Source organism: Psittacula echo (genome assembly GCF_963264785.1).
Source record: "Psittacula echo genome assembly, chromosome: 4".
Taxonomy (NCBI): Eukaryota; Metazoa; Chordata; class Aves; order Psittaciformes; family Psittacidae; genus Psittacula; species Psittacula echo.
In genome coordinates, this window is record NC_137738.1 from 108,266,000 (window position 1) to 108,291,971 (window position 25,972).

General features: G+C 57.7%; 1 protein-coding gene across 1 annotated transcript; it reads left to right on the top strand.

Annotated features, from left to right (window-relative positions):
• Nucleotides 1-397: 397 nt before the first annotated feature.
• On the top strand, nt 398-25,839 carry PTK2B (protein tyrosine kinase 2 beta; the record flags this gene model as incomplete). Its single annotated transcript, XM_080615855.1, has 31 exons — nt 398-607; nt 12,690-12,937; nt 13,761-13,939; nt 14,045-14,132; nt 14,522-14,601; nt 14,786-14,848; nt 15,167-15,221; nt 15,863-16,003; nt 16,544-16,618; nt 16,714-16,815; nt 17,054-17,171; nt 17,388-17,427; nt 17,516-17,562; nt 17,834-17,887; nt 18,205-18,302; nt 18,395-18,479; nt 18,957-19,057; nt 19,146-19,261; nt 19,490-19,590; nt 19,776-19,865; nt 20,281-20,485; nt 20,923-21,031; nt 21,161-21,226; nt 22,329-22,454; nt 23,219-23,365; nt 24,025-24,060; nt 24,331-24,358; nt 24,730-24,776; nt 25,047-25,190; nt 25,456-25,536; nt 25,624-25,839. Exons 2-31 carry the CDS (start codon nt 12,731-12,733, stop codon nt 25,837-25,839), a joined length of 3,045 nt encoding a protein of 1,014 aa, XP_080471981.1. The 5' UTR covers nt 398-607; nt 12,690-12,730.
• Between the last annotated feature and the right edge of the window lie 133 nt (nt 25,840-25,972).

Here is a 25,972-nt window from a genome sequence, read left to right on the forward strand (position 1 = left end):
ATCAGGACGTCTGGGGGTCTGTGTGGCCAACCTCAATGTCCAGCTGTAGAGGGGTCCTCAGAGGAGCCTTAAAGCAAGCACTAAAGGGGGGCCCGGTGCACCCCAGGAGCAGGAGGTGTTGCTGTGTCCCGGGGGTGTGGCGGTGCCCCGTGACCCGGCCGTCTCTTGCACCATTCTCCTCCTTCCTGCCTCGGGTTCTTCCGCGGTGCCGGGGCGTCCCCCCCGACCCATGGTTCTGGTGGGGGGGCCCTGCAGCGAGCAGCCCGCCAGCTCCCCCCAGGTACGAGCGGGACCAGCCGGAACGCGGCTGCTTTGGGCTCCCTGCCCAGATTCCTGACCGATCCCAAGGCCTGCCCCGACCCGCCCGTGGGACAGAGGTGGGGAAGGTGAGGTGAGGGGTCCCGGGCCTTCCTCACCTCCTGCCTCCTCGTCCCGGCGTCGGGGGCACCCATAGTGAGCCCTTTCCGGAAGCAGGCACCGGGGAGGAGTGGTTTCAGCACCGGTACCAACCCGTGGGACACGCACCCATCGGGACACCCTCCCCACTGGCAGCGCAGGAGCGGGGCTGGCCCGAGGGGACAACGGTGACTCCGGTGCCCCCGCCAAGGTGAGAGCCTCCGCCTGCTCTAGGGGGGACGCTTGGGTGCTGGGGAGATGGAGGAGAGCCAAGGAGAAGGTGCAGGAAAGGGGCGGCGGGCCCATGGTGTGTTGCTGCCGCCGTGCCGGGGAGTTTGGGGGCACCATGACCGGGTGCCGGGAGGTGCCCGGGCTCTGCTGTCTCCGGCCGGCGTCAGTGTTTGCCCAGCGGCGGGGCGGTTCCTGCCTGCGCTCACCGGCGCCGTGCCCGGGGGCACATGGTGGGGGGAGCCGGAGCCCGGGAGCGCTGCAGACCAGGGGGTGATGCAACAGCTCTGTGCTGGGGTTCGATGCAGCCGAGGTGCATGGTCCCAGCGGGACACGCTGCTTCCGCTAACACAGACCTGGCTGGGTAACTGCCCCACATCTCCCAGCTGGAAACGGCGGCCCCACTGCCAGGTCCCGCGGGACAAGGACATCCAGGGGATGTCTGACCCTATGGGCATAGATTGGAATGGATTTGGGAGTCTTGGAGGTGCTGTGTGGGGCTCGGACTGTCCCAGGAGTTGGTGGGGAGCGGGTGACATGCAGCACCCGGGGAAGGATGGATGTGTGCTCTGGGGCAGTGCTGAACGAGGCACTGATGATAGGGCAACGAGGTGGGGAGAGGTCAGCGCTGGTGGCTGGGCCTGAGCATGGGGTGTCTGCAGGCTTCATGGGCAAGGCAATGCTGCAAAAGAGTGTCCTCTACCTCCATCTGGGCCCAGATCTGGGCCCAGCACAAGGACAAGGTGGCCATTGGAGCCCTGAGATCTGTTGGATAAAGGGACAACCAGTGCAGTATCCCACTGCATCTATCACATACCCCTTCTTTGAGCTGGAGGAAGCCTGAGGAAGGCATGACATTGGGGCTTGCCAGGGCACAGGAACACCCCAGGAACAGCCCTGTCCCCACCATCGCATCTGCTGGCATCAGCCACATGACAAAGGCCAGGGGGATGCTGTGAGTTCACCTCCGTGATGCTGTGATGAGAGCTCCTCATAGCTGGAGCCAAAACCAGGCACTTGCGAGCTTCCTGGTGCCGAGCAGGGAACGGCAGCATTGGGATGCAGATCATCCTTCGGGTTGGAGTCTGCAGCCCCGGTTACAGCCTTGTCTGTAAGGGCATAGTTGAGAGTCAGAGCGGTAAGAGCTGCGAGGGACCTGGCTGCATATGTGCCTGGGGAACAGTGGACAGCAGGGGACGTGTGGGGCAGCGGGTGGTGGCAGTAGCTGCAGGGGACAGGGGCTGCACAGCATCTCAAAGGACAGTCAGGGATGTACACATGGTGCATGGTGGTGATGTGCATGGGAAGCATACCCTCACCTTTGCCAGTGGTGCTTTGCACACACTAATGAGACACACGTGTGTGCAAGGGTCTGGTGCACAGGGCCACAAGTGCCACTGTCCTCGGGCTCTACGTTTCCATGCCTTCGTGCTCAGCTATTATTAATGTTCAGCATAAAGGCTCTTCCAGGCGCTGGGGGCAGGGAAAGCAGTGTCTGAATCATTTTGCTTTTTCCCTGGCAGAGTTATTACTCATGAGGGGTAGACAGAGCTGGGAACCTTTCGTGCAAAGCCTTGCTTGTGTTTCATATTGCAGTGGTGGCAGACCTCATGTGATACCCACGTCTCCTCCACCGAGGCATCCTGGCACGCAGCAGGGGTGTAACCTGGGATGCCTGGCACAAAAAACTCAGGGAGACCTTTCCCTGAGCAGCCACAGGGGTAAATTAGGTTTTTCCTATGGAAAATCCTCCCGAGGGGTGGCAATCCCTCTGGCATGGCTGTGTTTTCCCCTGGGATGGGGCATGGAGGGAGAGGGCTGGTGGCTGTGGTGGCATCGCAGCGAGGCCACCCAGCTCCATTTGGGGAAGCGGTTTCAAAGAGGGAACAGGAACAGGACGACATGTTGGAGTGCAGCTCCCGTCAGCCCCCGGGGAAACCTCGCAGGGCTCGGCTGGGCTTTTTGTTTCGGGGCGGTTTGCTCTGCTGGTGCTAACAAATAGTTTCAACAGAACTTAGGTTACCGCAGGGAAAAACCCAGCAGCCACGTCCCAGGTGAAGGGAAGCTTCTCCCTGGTTACCACCGCCAGTAAGGCAGATTAGCTGGTGCACTGGGCTGAACCGGGATGGCCCCGCTGTGCAGAAAGGTGCTGTGCAGGGAAGGAAGTGCTGCAGATTCACATGCGTCTGGGAGGCCCAGCGTGTATGAGCGAAGAGCTGCCTGACAGCACGAGCAGGGTTCAGGGTGTGAGTTATTTCATCTCTAGAAGTGTCGTGTTGCTGCTCAGAGTGAAGAGTTGCACGGTGATGCCCTGCCATGGGGACGGGAGGTGATGTCCATGGAGGTTTTCAGCATCTTGGCCCTGTTTGTTGATGGAGGAGAGCTCTGCCTGTTCCCTGCTCATGTCCCCCCCTGGCACAGAGTCCTGGTACTGGTCCCGCTTGGCTCCCAGCTCCACCACCCAGCCTCAGCCCAAACACTGCCATGGGCAACCTAACCCTGGTCTTGCATCCTAAGCTGTCTCCAGCAAGTATTGCATGGGGTGCTCTGCCTCTGAGCCTTGTGCAAGCTGCTGCACAGCGGGCCACACTGCACGTCCAGCCACACTGCACGTCCAGCCACACTGCACATCCAGCTACTCTGCACATCCAGCTACTCTGCACGTCCAGCCACATTGCACATCCAGCCACACTGCGTGACCAGCCATGCAGCATGTCTGACCACGCTGCACACTGTGCCCTGTTGCACACCCTGCCATGCTGCACACCATTCCACACTGCACACCCTGTTGCCCTTGCCCAGCTATACCCCTTGCAGGCCTCTGTGAAGAAAACCATCTCTTCCCTTCGCAGTGCTCAGCCCCACAGAGGCTTTTCCTTTCCCCCTCTCTGTACAGCACTTGCTGAGTTAGAGCTGGGGGAGAGCTGGTTGGGGCCGGGCTGGGGCTCCCCTCTCTGCTCTGACCCACAGCAGGGCAGAGGAAGGGAGGAAGGGGGATTGCCTTCGCCTCCCTCTGCCGCTACAGCCAGAGGCAAAATACCTGCCTGGGTTGCCAGGATCTGGCCTGTCCCCATGGGGCCCTGCTGGGGCCGCTTCCAGCCGACTGGGAATTTCCACCTGGCAGAAACTGGGGCATTTTACTGTCTGGTTTTATCTGTGAAGACTGAAGCACAAAGGGATTTCAGATGGGAAATCCCCCACCATCCCCAAACCTTCCACTTGCAGAGATAGCCTGGGATGCTGAACCAGCTCCAGCAGTGAGAGCATCACTGCACTGGCCCTGCACTGAGATGGGTGCTGTGAAATGAACTCCTGGGACCTGCTGCCCTGGTCCAAATCAAAAGAAAACCTCGAGGTCAAAAACCAGGGACCTCCTGGTGAAAAAAAATAATCAGAAATCAACCAATTCGGGTGAATTTGAGGGGAATAAACGTCCCATTTTGGCTTGAGCTGCTTCTTCTGCAGCGCGTGCCAGGCGAGCAGAGGGTTGAAGGTACCTCAGAGAGTCATCTGCCTTATTTTGCTATTTAAATTATACTTAAAAGGTTTATCTTTATGAGAAAAAGGCTGAAAACTTTGCAAAGGGTAAAAAAGTTCCAGTTTGGTGGTGAAGGCTCCTGTGAGGCTGTGCAGCAGTGCTAGGAATGGCTGATGAGCAAGAACATAAAATGCCCAACCCCTGGCAGTGTTCAAGGCCAGGCTGGATGGGGCTTGGAGCAACCTGGTCTTGTGCAAGATGTCCATGGCAGGGAGTTGGAACTGGATGGGCTTTAAGGTCCTTTCCAGCCCAAAACGTTCTCTGATGGGTGGCACCAGAGCTGCTAACGCGCCTACCAAGTATAATAGCGGAGCTTGGCAGTTTGGAAAAGGAATTGAATTTCAAAGCAGGGCTCAGGGGTGACTTCCAAGCTGATGCTTGGTTGTGTTTCACCCACAGAAGTCATCACGGTGCAGTGTGAGCCCAGACGAGGGCTTTTCCAGGCTGCGGAGAAGTGGCTGGAGCTTGAAATTCCCGGTTGGTGCAGGGAAAGCACTGCAGGAGCTGCAGTTTGGCACCTTCCCTGGAAATTCCTGCTGGAAGAAGCCACAACCTAGCCTGGAGTTTTGGGGGAGATGAGTTTGCTTCATGAAGCTGAGGTGAATTTAAGTGGAATGAGTGCAAGCACCCAGGAGCAGTCCCCTGCCTGCTGAGGGACCCTGATGGACACCTCAGTTCGGCGATGCCAGCCGCATGCCACTGCACATCCTGATGCCAGCTCCATCCCAGCCTCACTCATAGGGCAGTTCTGCCCCAGACCCTCTGTTTTCCTTTGCCTTCTGCTTCCCAAAGGGAAGCAGGAGCAGCAACTCCTGCTGTTCCCATGGGTTGCTTGGCGACTGGGATGCTTAGCGACCAAGACCCACCAGCATGCTTCCCGCCAGGCCAGAAATGATGCTGCAAAGCTCTCGGCTGCTCTGCTTCCTTCTCCTGCAGAAAGGTTACTGGGAAATACACTCACCCTGTTCCTGGAAAGCTGTTTCCCTTCCCCGAAGAGAAACTTTAGATGCTGTGCATGGGTTGTTTTTAGCCTGACAGCGTCGCGTGAGTTTGGGTGGTTTGGCTTGGTGGGGAAGGTTGAGCCCTGAGCCCACACCAGCTCCTTGCCATGGGGATGCTGCCTCAGCCCCATCCATCCTCCTGCATCATCCCAGTGCCAGAAGCATCTCTAGCATCCCCCCTACAGCTACTCTCAAGGGCTTTCAGAGACTCCCAGGCCTGATGTAGGGAGTTGTTGGCACATTTGACCCTTTTTCCTTATGCTTCAGTTGCATTGTTTTTGCCTGTAGTAGGGTTGGATCCATTTCTGGTGGTGGATGCACATGGAAAAGCCCAAGCACCAAGTGGTAATTACATTATTACTTGTAAGAATGAATGGGAACCCCAGGATGAGCCCTGTGATACGGGACTGTAGCACCCCTGTGGGGCTGTGGGGCTTTGGTCCGTTTCTAAGATGGGCTGGAATCCAGATCTCAGAGCTGGTCTGTGGTCGGTTTTGTGTCTGGCAGCTGCAGGCAGTGGGCAGGGGAATATAAAACACAGTTTGCTGGCTCAGTTGTGAGTTGTGTCTCTTGTGGCGTTACAGATGAGGGATTTAGGGTGAAACCCTCTTCTTGCAAAGCCTGGGGCTACTTGGGGGGTTGTGTCTTTTCACACTGCTCCCAATTGGAGCAGCTCAGATAAGCAGTGGGGCAATGCTCAGGCAGTTCTGGCACATCTCCATCGGGGTGCAGACCAGAAGGGACCATTGTAGCAAACCTTGCATCTGAAACCGGGGTGGGGGGGGGAGGATTCTGTTCCCCACGCTGCAGCCATGGGGCACATCGAATGCTGTGGGGTGGCTGCTGGGCTCTGTTGCCTGGGGAGGAGGTGGCTGGGAGCAGTTAGCAGGAGCTCAGGGGGGATATTTTGCCTTCGGGACCAGGCACTGTGTTATCCATGTCCAAAACGTGTGGGGCAGGGGGTGCCGGTGCACCCTGATGGGAAGCCTTGCACCAGCATCCCACCACCTCTGGGACCGGCTTTGCCAGCAGCATGCTGTCCCCATCTCCTGCTGAGCTGTTCCTCCCCAGATGGTCCTGCCTCGTCCCATCCCCGGCTCCAGACAAACAGTGCTGCTCTGTGCTGGGAACATGGAGATCTTTCCCCCGTGCCTGAGTCACCCCCTCCCTCTGAGCTGTGTGCGTGGGCTTTGACGGCAGCTCTCCGGGTGTTATTTTGAATTCCTGGGATCGTCTCAGTGGCTGTTGGGGTGCAGGTCGCTGTCGCAGTATTGGGAGATGGGATATGGGGGGGCAATGGGGTGTGAGGCCATGTCCAGCCTTGCACCCGAACCCAACCACATGGAGGTTTTCCCAGTCTGAAAATGGGGGTGCCTGTCTGGAGGGGTAATCCCCCTGTTGTAGCAATATGGATGTCCCATGGGCAGGAATGTGATGGGGCTGGGGTGCTTGTTGGCCTTGTTGGTTGTTTTTGGGGTTGTTGTTGGGGTTGTTGGTGGTGCTTGTTGGTGCTCGTTGGGGTGGTTTTGGCCCTTGTCAGGGTCCCTTAGCAGAGGGCACAGCACCTCTGTACCTGCTGCAAGCCCTCATGAGGCAGCTCCATCCGGAGCCTGTGTCACTTCCTTTGCTTTGCAAACACATCACGTGAGGAGCCCTCATCCCCCAGCCTGCCCCAGTGCTGCCTGCTCAGGGCTGGGAACTGGGGCACTGGGACTGTCCTTGTGCCCCCCAGCCAGCTCCCACTGCTGGACCATGCTCCCTGCTGCCGTCCTCACATCCCCTGAAGTCACAGGATGGCAGAATCACAGAATGGTTTAAATTGGAAAGGACCTTAAAGCTCATTCAGTCCCAACCCCTGCCACGGGCAGGGACACCTTCCACTAGACCAGGTTGCTCCAAGCCCTGTCCACCCTGGCCTTGAACACTGCCAGGGATGGGGCAGCCACAGCTTCTCTGGGCACCCTGTGCCAGGGTCTCACCACCCTCACAGGGAAGAGCTTCTGCCTAAGATCTCATCTCAGTCTCCCCTCTGTCAGTTTAAAGCCATTCCCCCTTGTCCTGTCCCTACAGGCCCTTGTCAAAAGCCCCTCTCCAGTTTTCTTGTTGGCCCCTTTAGGCACTGGAAGCTGCTCTAAGTTCTCCCTAGAGCCTTCTCTTCTCCAGGCTGAACAATCCCAGCTCTCTCAGCCTGTCTCCATAGCAGAGGTGCTCCAGCCCTTGGAGCATCTTTGTGGCCTCCTCTGGACTCACTCCAACAGCTCCACATCCTTCTTATGTTGGAGACAGATGCTCCGAATGCCAGTATTGGGGAAGGACAGGGATGGGATGTGCAAGGGAGCGGGTCTGGGGTCGAGCAGGCTGTGGCATGGCAAGCAGGGCAGTGTCATTACACCCATGGCAGTTTCATGTCTGGCTCAAGCTCATCTCCCAGCCACTGCAGAGGTCCCAGCAGCACCCTGAGGCCACACGCTGCATTTTTGTGTTGTCAGCCAGGGTCTGCAGCAGGGAGGGAAAAACCTGCTCCCCCTGCCCGCTGGGGACAGGGCTGAAATGATGGATGGGACCTGGGCACGGCAGGTTTGGGGTAAATAATAGGGAATGAGACACAAGTCTGTGAGCGTGGTGGACCACTGCAGCGATCTCTTGGAGAGCACCCATCCCTGCTCCTAGTAACGTGGTGGAAACTCCCTGGTTTCAGGGCTGAAGCAGGGCTGGAGCATGGTGCTGTAGGTGCCAAACATGGTGAGAACGTTTCTGTTACTCGGGGAACCTGAGCAATAAAGTAATGAGTCATTTAAATACCTGCATAGATAGGGAAGGGCCTGCTGTGCCCTGCCTTAGCTGTCGCCTGCCATTGAGGAATGCTGCTTCCTGGGGTGACTCAGTCTGGGCTGGAGTCCCCATGACAGGGTTGCTCCTGAGGGTGTATTTTCCTTGCATGGAGCCTGGATCCATCTTGGTGGCTGCAAAAGAAGGGGCAGCATGGTTTGGGGTGGGATGTGCCAGGTCCTGGTATGAGAGGTGATGGACCCCATGGGCTGATCTGGCAGCTGAGACCCCCCTTGGTGGTCAGGGTAAGTTTCAGGTCACCCCATCCCCTGCTCCCTGCATGTCCTCACGTTGGATTTCCCTTGGCACAGCCGCTTTGGGGTTGTGCTTTGCTCAGTGGGACGCAGGCTCTGGGCTTTGCAGAGGAAGGGGATGTGAGATGCCAGCTCCACCTGCTGCCTGCATCCACCGCCCTGCTGGGACCACCCAGCCTGGGGTCCCGGCCTGCTGGGTGCTGCGCAAATGCCTCTGTGCACACTTGCAGCCGCAGCAGGAAGCACCAGCTCCGTCAGCGCGGGCTCGGCGTGGGGACGCACACCTCGCTGTGAGCGCTGCCTTTCCTCCCGCTCCCCCTCCCCTGGGTGCCATGGGGGGCGGTGGTGGGACTGAGACCCTCGCCTCGGGGAGGTGGGATGAGAGCTGAGCACGTGCAAACTCGTCACGTTGAGGTGGGCAAGGAGCTCGGTGGGGTTTCGGTGGGACACCCTCACTGCCAGCACAGGTACGTGTTGGGTAGGGCTGGAGGAAGCAGCACCCGCGGCACCAAACTTTTCCAAGAGCATGGGAGCGACCGGAACAGCTCCCTGGTCCAGGGCTGTGCCGGAGCACAGGATGCGAGGTGGCTCTGGGCAGCCATGGGGACCTTTCGTGGTGTCACCCACAATGGAAGCTGCCGGGGGTGACGCAGAGGCTGCAGAAGGGGATGCTGGTGGTGGTGGCAGCAGTGCAAGCTCTCAGTTTCGTTTCACGGGCTCCTCCATCCCCATGTGTGTGGCTGGGGCTGTGTCACACATCCGACAGGACTGTGCCCGCTGAGGACAGAGACAGGGTCCCGTGAAAGCATCCCCATGCCAGGGGGGAGGTGAGTGGGCAGAGGGTGGAGGTACAAGGGGCTCAGGTTGTGGCCATGGCCCCTTCTCCAGCCCCAAAGCTGAGAGGCAGAGTATGGCCAGGTCCATATGGGACACATGTCCCCTCCAGCCAAATGGCACAGGGATATGCCCCCAGGAGCTGTGCAGCCACGGTGCAGGCAGGGTGCAGGCATTGCCTTTACTGCATTCCTGCCTTTATTTGGGTTGGGCATTTCGGCACATGGAGGGACTACAAGGCTGGGGGCTGCTCGTCTGGAGGGATGGAGCCATCCCCCATTGTCCATGCTGGGCTTGAGGGGACATTGAGACACAGGATGTGCCCTTGCTTATGCCAGCTGCCTCCAGTCCTGTCTGTCTCTGGCTGTGATGGTCAGGGATGCTTCCTACAGGATGCTCCCTGCATCCCACTCATCAGGGTAGGGACATAGAGAAGACATCCATCCCTTGTCCTGGCCCCATGGGCTCACCGAGAGTGTGCGGGGACACATTGTGGAAATGGGGCTGGAGGAAGAAAGCAGAAAGTGAGGAAAGGGAGACAAAACAAAGTATTTTTGGTCTGTGTGCCCTGAGAAATGCCAGCACACTTGTGAAGGCAGTCACTGCTCCCTCAGCTTAGACCTGGGTTCCCCCTCCCCCCCCGGGGCTGGCTTGGGCCATCATCGCACTCCACCACCCACCAGGACGTCCCCGCTGAAACCCAGGGGACGCAGAGTTCATTTTTGAGCTATTTAGCGGCAATACCTTTATTTTAGATATTTCTGGGAGGAGAAGCTCTTCGGGTTCTGCTTCTGCTGCAGAGCAGCGAGAGCTGCAGAAAAGCCTGAAGGGAGGCGTTTCGGTGCGTGCTGCTGAGCTGGGATGGGGGAGTTGCTGGCTTTGCTTGACCCTGTTGCTGGTTGAGCCTGGTTGAACTGGAAACACTTGTCTAGCACACTGCAGTGCTGGACAGCCGCAGTGTGGATGCAGTCTGTGGGCTGGCGTCACTCAGGGATGGAGCATCCATGATATTGCTTGCAGGGATGGCCTCATCTTCACCGGCATGGCTGGTGACAGGACGGGGAGAGGGGGTGCTCTGATCATCCCCACTTCAGCCAGCCCTTGCAGCCTGCACGAGAACTGGTCCTGGCTAAAAAGAGCATCACCTGCAGAGAGCTGACCATCGAGGTGTTCTGCAAAGGATGTGGGTTGCTGCACAGTCCTCCCTGTGCAGCTGAGACACTGCTGTGAAACAAACCCCCGAACCAGGTGTGAGATGCGTATGAACTCACTTGCATGTGACCATCGGTGTGGCTGGACTCGCTGCTGGCCTGAATCTTGCTCAGATCCAGGGTTAACATCCCAGCATCCCGTTGCTGTCGTAGCGATGCTCCATCGCAGCCATGGGGATGCAGAGCTTCATTCCCTGTTCCCTCAGAGAAACCTGGAAAACAAAGTCTGCACCATCCACATGTTGCACTGCTGCCAGCAAACCCCTTCGTACAGACCTGAAAGTGCCAGGCTACGCCACGCTTATTTTTAGGGCAGTGACTCAGGAGAGTTGCTTTAAAAAGCCAAAGCTTGCGGGAGGCAGCACACAGCATCCCGTGAGTGCGCAGGATTGTGCCGGGCTGTAATTACAGTGGAGCTGCCTTTAAGCGCTGTGCAAATGATGGTGCAAAGCCAAAGAGGAAGGGGAAATGGGGGAATGGGGAGAGAAAACCTCGGTGGCCAGGCTGGGGAAAGGTTCCTGCTATCAGCTCCTTGCTGCGTGTTTTTCTTGCCATCTCCCACTTGGTTTTGTAGAGGTCCAGTGCCAAGGCAGCTGGCAGTGAGGCTGGGCTGTGTTGTCATGAGTGAGGTGAAGGATGCTCTGATCCTGTTTGCCTGTTGGTCAATGAGAAGCTAACCACGACCCAGCAGTGTGCACTTGAGCCCAGAAACCAACCGTGTCCTGGGCTGCATCACCAGCAGCGTGACCAGCAGGTCGAGGGAGGGGATTCTCTCCCTCTGCTCTGCTCTAATGAGACCCCCCCCTGCAGTCCTGTATCCAGCTCTGGGTCCCCAATACAAGAAGGACATGGAGCTGTTGGAGCGAGTCCAGAGGAGGCCATGAAGATGCTCCAAGGGCCAAAGCACCTCTGCTATGGAGACAGGCTGAGAGAGCTGGGCTTGTTCAGCCCAGAGAAGAGAAGGCTCCAGGGAGACCTTAGAGCAGCTTCCAGTGCCTAAAGGAGCTGAGAAGAAATCTGGAGAGGGGCTTTTGACAAGGGCCTGTAGGGACAGGACAAGGGGGAATGGCTTTAAACTGCCTCCAGCCCTGTCAGGAATCTCTGTACCATGCTGAGACATTTCCGTGTGGCGGACCTGGCGTGACACACGAGCTGCAACGCTCCGGTTTGCAAACAGCTTCTCAGCTGTTTAATCAGTAACCCAAAGCCCGAGCTCAGGTGGGGCTCCAGCTGAGGAGCACCCTAATGGGTGAACTTCCACCTTTCTTGTTGATTTCATGCCCCATAAAGATCACTTCGGAGCAGCTCTTTGCAGACCTGGATCCAGCCCATGCTCCTATCTGCACTGGCTGGTTTTCAGTCCTTGCAAAGCCCTGTGCATTCCCAAGAAGCCAGTGGCCGGGCTGGGACAAGCTCCTTTCCTCCTTGGGGGTTATGTGAGCTGAGTTTGCCTGGCCTTAGCCAGGTGCATGTCCAGAGAGGTGGAGAAAGCCACCTGGAGCAAACCCTCCTCCGTGCCAGCCCTGCCCAGCTTGCAGGGAAAAGCCACACAAAGAGGATAATTTTGGATCCATTTGGATCTTCCAACAACATGTCACATTAATTGTTATTCTCAGCAGAGGGAGAACTCAAGCCTCTTCCCTTCCAGCTTAAATGACATTTTCTGGGGTTCAGAGGGTTTTATCCCTCTAAAAATAAAAGAACAAATCGATATAAATCAGTATCCTCCTTGCAGGGGAGAAGGGAACTGTTTGCTTGCCTCATTGTGCTTTTTACTGTTTTTTTCCAAAGCTCTCTGCTAAATTCAGCTTGCTTGAGGGGTCACAATGGTGAACTGCAGCTGCAGGTGTCTGTGATGGGAAGCTGCAGCCTGAAACCTTCACCCAGGTTTCATGTGTGGGGGAGAAAATGGTGAATGCTGGAGACACAGAGGTGTTGCTTTGGGGGTGATGGGGACACAGAGGTGTTGCTCTGGAGGTGTCAAGGACACATATGTATTGCTGTGGAGATGCTGGGGACACAGAGGTGTTGCTTTGGAGATGCTGGGGACACAGAGGTGTTGCTTTGTTGGTGATGGGGACACAGAGGTGTTGCTCTGGAGGTGACAAGGACACAAGGTTTGGCTCAGATGAGCTCATCTCAGATGAGATGAGGGGTCCTGGTGGTGGCAGTGGCCATGCATGGCCAAGGGGTGCAGCAAAAGGGAGGACACCCTTTGTCACGCTCTCTCTTTCTTTACTTTCTCTGTCCATCTCCATCCATTTCCATCCATCTCCACCTCTCCATCCCTTCCCTTCCCCACCTCCCTGGGGTGTTCCTCCTGTTCCCATCCCACTCTCCCTCTCCCCTCCCTTCCTCTCCCCACCCCAGGGGTGACTCCCCACGGTCTCTCCCGCAGGGAAGGGATGCTCAGCTCCTAGCACCCCGGGTGTGCTGAGGATGTCCACCATCCCCGAGGCGCTGGGTCGCCCACGGAGCAGCTCCTCCCGCAGCCTGGCTGGGACGCTGGAGGCCACCATAGGCATGGGGACGTTGGAGATGGACAAGGAGGAGATGCGCATCCTCAAGGTCTGCTTCTACAGCAACAGCTTCAACATGGGCAAGAACTTCAAGCTGGTGAAGTGCCCTGTGACAACGGAGATCCGGGTAGGTGGGCAGGGGGTTGGATAGGGCAGGGATTGGGAGGCTGTTTTCTCCACCTGGCATCAGAGATAGCTCCCTTCCAGACGCCCTTTCCCATGGCATTGGTGGCCTCCAGAGCCCTGTGGCTGAGAAGCACCAAAACCTGGAGGACACAGAAAATTTGGCCATCTCTGGCAGCCATGGGAAGTGAAAAGCACCCAGCTCTGTGGCCAGCAGCAGCTCTTGTTGTCCTGCCAGCCAGAACCCAGGTCCTTCTGCCCATCCCACTGGGACTTCTGCACCCAACATCTGCCCTGTGCTTGTTCAGACGTGGGGCTGGGAGTACAGTGAAGGTGATATTGGTGCCTTTCCATCATGGACACGGTGGTGCTGGGCCAGCAATGTGCTCCTCATCCTTCCTACCTGGAACGCTGTGGCATCCCAGCTGGGGGTAGATGTGTGAGCACTGGGGACCAGAGCTGACTCTGTGTTTGGGTGATGCAAGGATGGTGTCCACCAAGGGAGATGCAATCTGGTCTAGTGGAAGGTGTCCCTGCTTATGGCAGGGGGTTGGAACTGGATGGGCTTTAAGGTCCCTTCCAACTCAAACCGTTCTGTGATTCTATGTTCAGGCTGTGGGCTCTTGCAGATCAAGAAGGAGGCATCTTTGGAGGCTTTGCATGGATACCACTGGGGCAGGTGGCTGTGTCCCAGGGCTGTGTTTTCACTCCAGGGACATTTCTGTTGCAGTTGTGCTGTATTTCCTGCTCATTTTCCTGCTTTCCAAAGCTCCTCTGGAGCCTGGCTGGGGATGTTTGGGTCTCAGCCCTGCTCCTTTCCACCTCAGGAGGTGATCAGGTCCATCCTGGTGAGTGGCCGCATCGGGCCTGACATCAAGCTGGCCGAGTGCTATGGGCTGCGGCTGAAGCATGTGAAGTCGGATGAGATCCATTGGCTGCACCCAGACCTCACGGTGGGTGAGGTGCAGGAGAAGTACGAGTGCCTGCACCTGGAGGCCGAATGGAGGTAGGACCCGTCGTGGTGCTGTCCCTTTCTGTGTCCCAAACCCAAGTCCCCTTAGACGGAAAGCTCCTCCAGCCTGGTCCTCATCAGGGGCTCTCCTGTTGCCAGGTACGACCTCCAGATCCGCTATCTGCCAGAGGATTTCATAGAGCGCTTCAAAGAGGACAGGACCACCTTGCTCTACTTCTACCAGCAGGTCAGGGGTGACCCTGGGGGTCTCCTAGCCCCAACCAGGTCTGCTCTGCAGCCCCCGTGAGCCACCCATCAGCTCCAGGAGGGTGTTTCCTCCTCTCCAACCCAGAAAACACGATTCCCAAGAGCCCCAAGAACCTTATAGCCCATTTGCCTTCACCCACACACTGTGGCCCCATCCCACTTGCTAGACCTGTGCATCTCCATGAGGGATGGTTCCAACCCCTTCACCCCTTTCTTGTCCCTACTGCATCCCAGTGCGGGATGCAGAAGGGCATGGGCCCTGTGAGCATCCTTTGGGAGCATCCGCTGCCATCATCCCCTGTCAGCATCCCTGCCAGCATCCCTTGGGAGCATCCCCTCCACTTCCTGACTCCTTCATCTCCTCGGCAGCTCCGGAGCGAGTACATGCAGAATTACGCCAGCAAGGTGAGCGAAGGCATGGCCCTGCAGCTGGGCTGCCTCGAGCTCAGGTACGTACCTCGCTCTGTCCTGACCCATCTCCCGCAGCGGGGGGGCTGGGGAGGATGCAGGAGTGGGGCTGTGAAGGGTTTTGCAGGAGAAAGGAGTTTCCAGCTCTTTCTTTGCCATGGTGGGGGGACGTGGCGGAGGGATGCGAGCACAAGGTGGATCTCTGATGTCCCTCCCTTCTCACAGGAGATTTTATAAGGACATGCCTCAGAATGCTCTGGATAAGAAATCCAACTTCGAGTTCCTGGAGTGAGTAGGCACAGCCTGTCCTGCTGGGCAGAAACCCCCTTATCCCTGAATTCCTCACCCTATCCTGAGGAGATGTGGATCTGCAGATGGCTTTCCTCACCCTTGTGCATCTCCTCATCCTCCCACAGCCATCTGCCCTGTGCACAGAAGGGGAGATGGGAACCTTTCACCCTGATCTGTGGGGGTGATTTCTCCCTGAGAGCACCCTATTCCCCCTCAGCACCCACTTTCCTTGGTGCATCCCCCCAACTGCTCTGCAGACTCGGAGCAGGGGTCCCACAGGGCTGTTAATGTGCATGGGGGGTTTCTGCTCCCCAGGAAGGAGGTGGGTCTGGATCTCTTCTTCCCCAGACAGATGCAGGAGAACCTGAAGGTGAGGACTGTGTGTGGGCACGTACAGGCTGGTGCATGGCTGCAGGGTGGTGAGCGTGCACAGGCCTGCCTGGGGGTGCTCGTGTGCATACTTCAAAGTGCAAGCACAGATTTGCACGTGTGCGTGTATCTGCCTGCACTTGTGCACACGTGCGGTTGTGCCCACACACGTGATGATGTGTCTGCATGCACATACCCGTGTGCATGTGTGTGTATGTGTATAGGCATGTCTGCACACGTGAAGGTGTATGTGCATGCATGTGCATATGTGCATGTATATGTATGCTGCATGCATGCAGGCACATGTGCTCACATGTGATGATGCACCTGTATGCACACACATATGCATGTGTATGTATGCATGCACACTCGTGGCCATGTTTGCACACACGTATGCATGCTCATCTGCCCACACTTGTGTACTTGTAAGGGAGCACACACACACGGAGGCAGCCTGGCTTGCACGTGCGTGTGGATGTGCATGGATGCAGGTTCACATCTGCAGGTGAACGCATGCATGCATATGACTGTGTGCGTGCATGTGTCCATGTGTGCTTGTGTCCACGTGCACCCTCTGCACCCCACATTCCCGCTGCGTGCCCGGCCTGTGCCCGGTGTTCCCAGCGGCCGCTGTGCCCGCAGCCCAAGCAGTTCCGGAAGATGATCCAGCAGACCTTCCAGCAGTACGCACTGCTGCGGGAGGAGGAATGCATCCTCAAGTTCCTCCACACCCTCGCCAGCTTCGCCAACATCGACCAGGAGAGCTATCGCTGCGAGCTCATCGTGAGTCTGCCGGGTGGGATGGGATCAATGGGATGGGGTGGGATGGGATGGGTGGACAAAGCCACCCTGCTGTGGACTGCTCCCTGCCGTGGTTCCCACACTTGGATGGGGACTTGGCCACCCCCAGCTCATAGGGGGCCCTGTGGGGAAGGCTCTGGGGGCTTCTATTCAGAGGATGCTGTGAGCTGAGAGGAGCTGGGGGTGTGGTGGGGGCTCTGGGGACCTTCCACATGCAGGGGACCAAGCCTGGGGGGTATATGAGCCAGTGCCTGAAGTTTGCTTGAACCCCTTTGGGGTGAGACGGTGGCAACCCAGGAGTGCTGGGAACCCCTTCGGGGCCAGGAGGAGGAAGAACACCTGCAATCGACTCCTTGCCTTGTACCATCCACCATCCGCTTTCCAAACCATCCTCTCTTTAAGTTCCTCTGGGAAGCTGTTTCTCCCCCAGGGTGGCTCACACATTGCAGCACGCTGAGGGGAAAACTGGCTTTTGGTGTCTTCCCATCCAAATTTGCATCCTCCCTCTGTTTCTACCCTCAGCAAGGGTGGAACATCACAGTGGACCTGGTCATTGGACCCAAGGGCATCCGGCAGATGACGAGCAAGGAGGCCAAGGTATGGGCGTGCATTGTGTGCTCGCTGGGGAGTGGGGTTGGCTGCTCTTAAACTGGTGATTAAAGCCAATGCCGGCGCTCTGCCCCTCTCCCCAGCCCACGTGTTTGGCTGAATTCAAGCACATCAAGTCCATCAAGTGCTCCAGTGTGGAAGAGGGCCGGGCTGTGCTGCAGCTGGGGCTCAGTGGCACCCCCCAGGTGAGGAGGCACTGGGAGGGTGCCCAGGGAGCTGAGGGGGTGCTGGGATGGGGGATTCCCTGGTGCTGTGGGGTGGCATCGCATCCCTGCGGGCCAGGCAGGACTTGGTGTATGCCTCCATTTCCACTGAGAGAGGTCCTGCCTCCAGCCTCGGCTGAGGGGAGGCTGTCCCTCATCCCAGCATCCTCCTGCCCCAGCCCTGGGCTTACCTCTCCCCTCTCCCTACCATCTCCCCCAGTCCCTGGCTATCAAGACAGCTTCTCTGGCTGAGGCGGAGAACATGGCTGACCTCATTGATGGCTACTGCCGGCTGCAAGGGGACTTGGAAACCTCCCTCATCATCTTCCCCAGGCGAGGTGAGCACCCTGGGGGACACTGACCCAGCAGGGTCTCTCTTTGTGTCCCCAATCCACACTCTCCATGGCCACAGCATCACCCATGGCTTTGGAGTGACCCCAGCTAAGACCCGCCAAACTCACTGCACATGTGGTCGAGGCATTGCAGGGGGGCCCAGCCGCCATCAGGCTGTGATGGGGTGGCTGGGAGATGACTGTCTGTTGTCTTCTCCACAGAGCGGGAGAAGAGGATCAGCCTGCCACAGATCCCAGCCCCGTGAGTACCGCCTGGCCCCAGAGCAGGGCTGGGACCTCATCCTGCCCCCTATTCTGCTCCCTCACCCCGACCTCCTCCTGCCCCACAGGCACCTGGAGGAGAGGCAGTCCACACTGTCAGACAGCATGAGCATGGGTGAGTTTTCAGCTCTTCTCCTCCCTTCTCATCAGCCCAGGGGATGCCGGCAGGGCTGTGGGACAACAGTGTCCAGGGATTTGGGGGTCTGGTGGAGATGGACACCCCCAGCCCTTTGCTTGGGGGGTCAAGATGCAGCTGAGCATCCTAGGGGAGGGCCAGGCTGGCATCCCAAAGGCCATGGTGTCTGTGGGGTGGTCGGACTCCACTGGGATGCAAGAACCCCAGTGAGCTGCCTGAATCCCTGCCTGCAACCTCCTTCTTGCCCCAGACTCTGATATTTATTGCGAAATCCCTGATGAGTCCTCAAGACCGAGGTCTGGAGGTAGGTGCCACCCCCCTGGGTGCTCTTAAGCCCATCACCATCTTATCCAAGCCCTCCCACCTCCTCCTGCCCACCCCAACCTCCCATCCCATCCCCACCTGCACTGCCTGGTCTACCACCATGAGGGGCTGAAGGAGCTGGGATCCCCCCTTGTGCCATGAGGCAGGATTTATGGGTCCTTGCTGAGGGGGTGATGGGAGGATGGGTACCCAGAGATCACCATCATTTCCCGCTTAGCCTGGGGGCTCTGCCCATGGAATGGGCAGTGGTACAGGCAGCTTCACTGCCACTTCTGCCCTGTTTTCCTGTCCGTGAAGTCCAGCACTATGGGATCTCCCGGGAGGACGTCACATTGGGCAGGATCCTTGGAGAAGGTTTCTTCGGGGAGGTCTACGAGGGGATCTATACCACCCCGGTGAGCGTCCTGCCCTCTCCCTGCCCTGCCTGCATCCTCCATGGCTGGGGGGAGTGGGGTAACGCAGCCATCACCCTGCCTTCTCCTTGCAGAAAGGGGAGCGGATTAACGTGGCTGTGAAGACCTGCAAGAAGGACTGCAGCCCGGAGAACAAGGACAAGTTCCTGAGTGAAGCGGGTATGCCCTTCAGGGGGGTCAGAGCCTGCTCAGATCCCCACCAGGGCTCACACAGCGGGGCAGAGGACCAGTGTGGTGTTTGCAGCACTGCAGTGGTGGGGTGTTAGAGACAAAACCGTGTCCTGGCATCATCTGATCCCTGCTTGGGAATGCAATGCAGGACAGGGCAGGAGGGAGGCGGCCCATGCCCTAGCCCCTGTGACAGGGCTGGTGTCCAAAATACCTGGTTAATGGGAGGGATAGCTACAGGGGCAGGGAGAAAAGCTGGATCCATCCATCACCTGGATGGAAATCCACAAGCTGGAAACCAGGAGCCCCAACCCCTTTGAGGATGTGCTGGGCTGTTACTGGGACTTCCTCCTGCTCTGTCTTCAGCTTCACGGCAGAGACCTGCCCCTCCACCCCAAGGACAGAGTTTGGGGCTCCTGAAGAGGGGAGTCCCCCCATTGCAGGGTGGCTGACATGGTTTCTCCACAGTGTTGATGAAGAAGCTGGATCATCCCCATATTGTGAAGCTCATTGGCATAGCGGAAGAGGAGCCCACCTGGATCATCATGGAGCTCTATCCCTATGGGGAGGTGAGTGGGGCTCTGCCACTGGAGCCCATCCTGTCCCCCTGCCACCCTTCCTGCCCCTGCTCAGTCCCTGTTGCTTGTCCTGTTGCAGCTGGGGCAGTACCTGGAGCAGAACAAGCACTGCCTCGCTGTGCCCATGCTCATCCTCTACGCGCTGCAGATCAGCAAAGCTCTGGCCTACCTGGAAGCCATCAACTGTGTGCACAGGTAGGGCAGGAGGGAAAAGGAGCTGGGCAGGATGCTGGAATAGCAGGGAAGGCAGGAGCCATGGGGGACATGCAGGTGGGCAGCAGGAGCAGGCAGAGGCTGAGGCTGGCAGCACCCTTTGCTGCAGACCCTTTTTGAAGCCAGGCGAGTTGGTTGTCCAGGTGTGAGCTCTCCTTCTCCATCCCTTCTCCATCCCTTCTCCCCAGCCAAGGGTCTCTCTCCTTGCAGGGATATTGCTGTGAGGAACATCCTGGTGGCCTCCCCAGAATGTGTGAAGCTGGGAGACTTTGGGCTCTCCAGGTACATTGAGGATGAGGAGTACTATAAAGGTAAGAGCTGTGTGATGGGGTTGGGGCTTCCTCCAACCCTGTGAGAGTAGAGCAGGCAGCAGAGTTGGCACACAGAGGGACTCCCTGCAACAGAAAGGGGCTGGGGCAGAGACTATGCTGAGATCTGGCTTCCCTACTGTGCCCTCTTGCTCTGAGCACTGCCACTGTCTTGCCTCTCCCTCCAGCATCTGTCACTCGCCTCCCCATCAAGTGGATGTCCCCCGAGTCCATCAACTTCCGACGCTTCACGACGGCCAGTGATGTCTGGATGTTTGGTGCGTGGTTGGGACAGGGATGGAGCGTGGTGGGACAGGGACAGAGTGGGGTCCTGGGCTTCATCCACCTCCTGTGGCATCGTCTCACTGAAATGGGACAAATCCTGCTCTGGAGCAGGGGGGTTATCCCAGCCTTGCCCTTGCAGAAAGGGCTCCTTGGGCAGAGCTTCCTCCAACTCAACCATCGCTAGGTGCTTCCTCCTCCTTCAGTGAATTCAGGATGTTGTGGGACTGAGTTAAACTCTACTCCCTGCAAATATCCATCCTGCTGCCTGTCTGCCCATCCCACGGCCCCTGGTGTCTGTCTGTCCATCCCTATCAGGATGGCCAAGGAGCCAAATGACCTGGAGTCACACAGCAAAGCATGACACTGTCACCAGATCCCCATCTGAGGTTGCTCATGTTGCTCCCACAGCCGTGTGCATGTGGGAGATCCTCAGCTATGGCAAGCAGCCCTTCTTCTGGCTGGAGAACAAGGATGTGATAGGGGTGCTGGAGAGGGGCGACCGCTTGCCCAAGCCCGACCTCTGCCCACCCGTCCTCTACACACTCATGACGCGCTGCTGGGACTATGACCCCAGTGAAAGGCCCAAGTTCAAGGACTTGGTTTGCAGCTTGAGGTGAGCGGGAAGGCAGGGGACTGATGATGATGACGGGCTGGGGGGAGCACGGTTTGATGGAGGGATGGGCAAGTGGGTGAAGGAGAAAATGAAGCTGGGTGAGATTCTGGGTCTGGAGTTTCCTGGCCAAGCCTGAACTCAAAGGAGTGTTGAGACCATTTGAGTCCACCTGCCTCGGGGGGTGGTGGTGCCTGGGCTGAAGTGGAAACACTTTGCTTCCCATGGAGGGGTCTTGCAGGGGAGTCCTCGTGATGCTGGTGTGGCCAGCCAGGATCAAGCTACGTCCTTCCAGTCCTCTCCCTTCGCTCTTCCCATCCCTCCTTGCTCCCTTCTGTTTTCCATGGCCCATCCATCTCAAGCATCCTCAATCTCTGGGGTATGGGAGATGTGGCAAAGCACCCTCCGGGGTCTGTCTCTCTCCGTCTCCCCCCGTGCAGTGACATTTACCTGATGGAGAAGGAGCTGGCCAAGGACCAGGAGAGGAACAACCGCCACCGGCCTCCCAAAATCATGGAGCCACCATCCTTCCAGGAGCCACCTCCAAAGGTGAGCAGAGGGCAGAGCCCTTGCAGGCAGGTTCATCTCTGTGCCTCAGCCCACTGGTGGGTGCTGCAGAAGGGGGACCTCTGTGGGCTCGCACCCACCATGAGTTTCTCCCTCCTCTGCCCCTTGCAGCCCAGCAGACCCAGGTACAAGCCACCACCCCAGAGCAACCTCCTGGCTCCCAAGCTGCAGTTCCAGGTAAGGTGGCACAGCCAAAGCATTCCTCAGGGACATAAACAAGGGGTCAACACCAGAAAACCCTGTCTGGAGCCCAGGCCCTCGTGGGCTCATGGCTTTGGGGGATCCAAGGTGCTCCACACCATCACCAAGTGCCTCCCGCCACCTTGCCAGCAGGACACTGTGCTGCTGGGGACTCAGCCCTGTCCTGCCCTGCCTGACCCTTGTTTTGTCTGCCCCTTGGAGCTGGCATAGGCTCTCATCCCAGGGAAGGAGGGTTTTCAGGCTTGGCATCAGCTAGTTTGTACATAGGACTGAGAGGAGAGGAGGCTCTGATGCTACCTGGTCTGAATTTGGCTTCTGCAAGGACCAGTGCTGGTCCCTGGAGTGTCTGGGTCCAGCTCTCAAGAATGAGTCCAGAGAAGGGCCATGAAGATGCTCCAAGGACCAAAGCACCTCTGCTATGGAGACACGCTGAGGGAGCTGGGCTTGTTCTGCGTGAAGGGGAAGAGAAGTCTCTGGAGAGACCTTAGAGCAGCTTCCAGTGCCTAAAGGAGCTGACAAGAAGTTGGAGGGGGGCTTTTGACAAGGGCCTGTAGGGACAGGACAAAGGGGAATGGCTTTAACCTGACAGAGGGGAGATTGAGATGAGCTCTTAGGCAGAAGTTGTTCCCTGTGAGGGTGGTGAGGCCCTGGCACAGGTTGCCCAGAGAAGCTGTGGCTGCCCCATCCCTGGCAGTGTTCAAGGCCAGGTTGGACAGGGCTTGGAGCAGCCTGGTCTAGTGGAAGGTGTCCCTGCCCATGGCAGGGGTTGGAAGTGGATGAGCTTTAAGGTCCCTTCCAACCCAAACCATTCCATAATCCTATGAACTATTCTGGGTGTTCTTTTGCGGCTGGATAGGGGTCCAGCAGCAGTGCGGAAGGTCTCAAGCCCATGCTCAGAGTAAGGAAGAGCTGAGCAGAGAGGAATGTCCTGATTCCTGCAGCGCAGATGGGCAGAGGCTGCTGCTGGTGCCAAAGCTGCTCTCCCCCACATTGTATGCTCTGTCCATCTGTCTGTCCGCACTAACCTAACCCTCCGTGGCCCTGTTTTGTGCCTGCACTCCCCGCTGCCCGCCCGCAGGTGCCCGAGGGTCTGTGTGCCAGCTCCCCTACGCTCACCAGCCCCATCGAGTACCAGTCTCCAGCCAACTCCCTGCACACCCCACCACTCAACCGCCACAACGTCTTGAAGCGCCACAGCATGAGGGTAAGAGAGGGATCCCCCCATCCAGCAGCATCCAGAGGATATCCTGGTCCTGGGTGGCCTCATCCCACGCATGCCAGGGACCTCGCAGGAGGGATGCTTGCTGCACCACACGCTGCTTCATGCTGCTGCCTCCAACGCTTCAAGCTCTGTGTTGCTTCTGATCTTGCTGTAGGAAGGACAAATCCTGTCACCCCATGGGTGCTGTTTGTGGGCTGGAGGGATCAAGCCTGTGAAGGGCTCCAGGGTGTCTCCAGCCTCATGCTCTGCATGTTTGCACGCACATCCCGGTGAAGGCATGTTGGTGGATGAGTGGCTGGCACGGTGTCTCCCAAACCCAAGCAGGGGAGAGGTGGCTGCCACTCCTTGGGGCTTTGGGTCAGCTCCTCCTGCTCGGTGTTGTCACCTTAAATGCCACTGGTGATTTGTAGCCTAAGCTTGGCTATTCTAGCCCTGAATAAGCTGGGTATTGGGGTGCATCCTGTGATGCTCTGCCTGTCATGCTAAGACAGCCACGTTGCTGAGTGCCTCTATGATGAGTTGCTCCTAGGGTGGCTGGGATGCGGTGGTGGGAAATGTGGGGCCAGCCGGTAGTTTCCTCTCCTTGCTGGAAACCCAAGTGCTCCCCAGATTGGGTGTTCATGGCTGTTGGGATCTGGCGCATGGCTTGCATGCGCAGAGTGGGGCTCTGGCTCCTGTGCCAAAACTGAGGGGTGGGGGACTCTGGCTCCTTGAGGCCCCCCATCACCACCGTCTCTGCACACCAGGAGGAAGACTTCCTCCGTCCTAGCAGCAGGGAGGAGGCGCAGAAGCTCTGGGAGATGGAGAGGCTGAAGATGCGGCAGGTCCTGGACAAGCAGCAGAAGCAGATGGTGGAGGACTACCAGTGGCTGCGGCAGGAGGAGAAGTCCCTGGTGAGTGGCCACAAGCTGGGGGGTCCCAGCTCTTGCACCGTTGTGAAGGTGGTTGAAGAGCCACTGCAGGCAATGAGGTTGCTCTTCATGGCTGGAAAACCTGGTTTTCCTTGGAGGAACACCTCCTCCAGCAGCCAAACCTCTTGCACCCCTGGTAAAGATGTCATGGAGCTACTTCATTTCAAAGTGGGTAGTTTGAGACATGAGCAACTTAAATGCTTTCAATCACGTCTTAATGAGATTTCATAATGCTTTTGAAACCAGGACTGAAGATAGCTAACACGTGACTAATGCATCAGCTGGTGGTGAAACAGGCTTGGAAGGAGGTTGAAAATCTTTATTCAATCAACTTGCACAGAGCTCCCCTCTGCCCTGAGCGGCTGCACACAGCTCCTTGAATTAAGCTTCCAGGGGGGTTGAGCAGCAGTTTGAGTTTCTGGTGCCCCAGGAGCAAGCAGGGAGCAGATAGGAGTGATGGGGTGGGATGGAGATGGGACCAGCAATAGGCATAAACCCCCTTCCCCTCCCGCATTCCCAGACCCTGCAGAGATGTATTCCTGTGATGTGTTCCGTGAGTCACCCAGAAATCAGGAAAATCCCTTTTTTCCTCTATTTTTCCTTTTTTCCACACCTCTCACAAAGCTTCTCCCCCTTTGCAGGACCCAACAGTGTTTATGAACAACAACACTCCTCTGGTGAGTAGTGCCATCCCTGGAGAAGCCAGGTTAGGGTTTATTTGGGTGCAGGGCCGCCTTCTTTTAGGGGTGTCTGGAGATCCTCATTTGCTTTGGCATGGAAGGAGGATAAATACTTACATATATTCCCTTTGCACTGGGAAGATGAATCTGCAAATGTCCATGGGGTTACTGGTGGTGGGGAGCTGCTCACCAGAAGCCCTGGGAGGGGATGGCGATGCTTCCAGCCAGGACTTTGTGCTTCTTATTTGCTGTTTCTTCCCCCCACAGCTGCTCCCGGAGAAGGAGATGGATTACAGTGAGTGCCCACAAATGCATAGGGAGTGGGGCTGTCCACCCAGGAGCACCCGCTTTGGGGCTGCATGTGGGGAGCCCTGCACTGAGCCTCAGGGCTGTATCCTTCCCAGCTTTATGCTCCTCCATGAAAGAAATCCCAGATCATGGAGAGCAGCTTTGCCTGCCCTGGCGTGGGGGGTCTGCTTGTCCCAGGCATGGGTGTCCAGGGTGGTCTGACCCTGCAGGGAGCTGGAACAGCCAGGATGGGTCAAGGATATACTGCTGCATGGCGGTGTGGGATGTGGCACAGGTCCCAGGGGTTTTGCATCATGTCCTCATATCATTGGGAGCAGCTGGAGTGACTCTCCTTCCTTTCCCTTACTGATGGCATAGCGGAGTTCACGGGGCCCCCCCAGAAGCCTCCAAGACTTGGGGCACAGGTAAGACCTCCCTGGACCGGCCACCATGGTCCCGGTCCTCCTCCTCCATCTCTACAGCCTCATTCTGCCTCCTCTACCTCCATCATCCCCCTGCATCTGCAGGATGGCACTTTTCTGACTACCCAAGGCCCTGTGGGGTCAGAGATCCAGCAGCATCAGGGTGATGGGTGGGAGGTGGATGGGTCTGGCCAGGGCTCCCCATAGGTCTTGGTCTTTCCCTCCTTGCCCCCTCGGTCCATCTTATCCTATTGTGTCCCTGCTCCGCAGCAGTCCATCCACCCAGCCCCCACTGCCAACCTGGACCGCACAGATGACATGGTGTACAGCAATGTCATGGACCTGGTGCGGGCTGTGCTGCAGCTGAAGAACGAGATCGGCCTTCTGCCCCCAGAGGGGTATATCCTCGTGGTGAAGGTAAGGACAGAGAGGGGACAACATCAGGGCTTCTATGGGGAATAGGGGAGTTGGGAATGAGTCTGCTGAGTGGTTCCCACCAAGCATCGATATCAGGCAGGTCTTGCATATGTAGGAGGGAGCATTTCCAATATTCCCAGCTCCTCCTTTGGATCCTTGGGTCAATGGTGGGAGGGTTTCCAGCATGCCCTGCTCCTCCATTGGGTCCTTGGGTCAATATTGAGAGTGACCAGTATGTCCTGCTCTTCCTTGGTGTCCTTGGCAGAATGTGGGCCTGTCTCTGCGAAAGCTGATCGGCAGTGTTGATGAGATCCTGCCTGTCCTGCCCGCTGCCTCCCGCACTGAGGTAGGTCCAGGGAGGAGGGAAAGGGATCTGGCATGGGGTCATGTGCTGGTGGCACCCCTGTCTGTAACCTCTGCATGTCACGGTCAGATTGAGGGGACCCAGAAGCTGCTCAACAAGGACTTGGCTGATCTCATCAACAAGATGCGCCTGGCGCAGCAGAACGCCATCACCTCGCTGAGCGAGGAGTGCAAGCGGCAGATGCTGACAGCCTCCCACACCCTGGCTGTGGATGCCAAGAACCTCCTGGATGCTGTGGACCAAGCCAAGGTCCAGGCCAACCTGGTGAAGCTGTGCTTGGAGTGAGAGCAGGGGTGGAAGGAGGGAAGCAGAAGGGGTGGGGAAGGAGAAGAGGGAGAGCATTGCAAAGGAGCTGGCTTTTGTGTCTCCTGTTGCCTCGCCGTCCTGCCCTTCCTGTCCCCGTCCTCCTGCAGCCGCT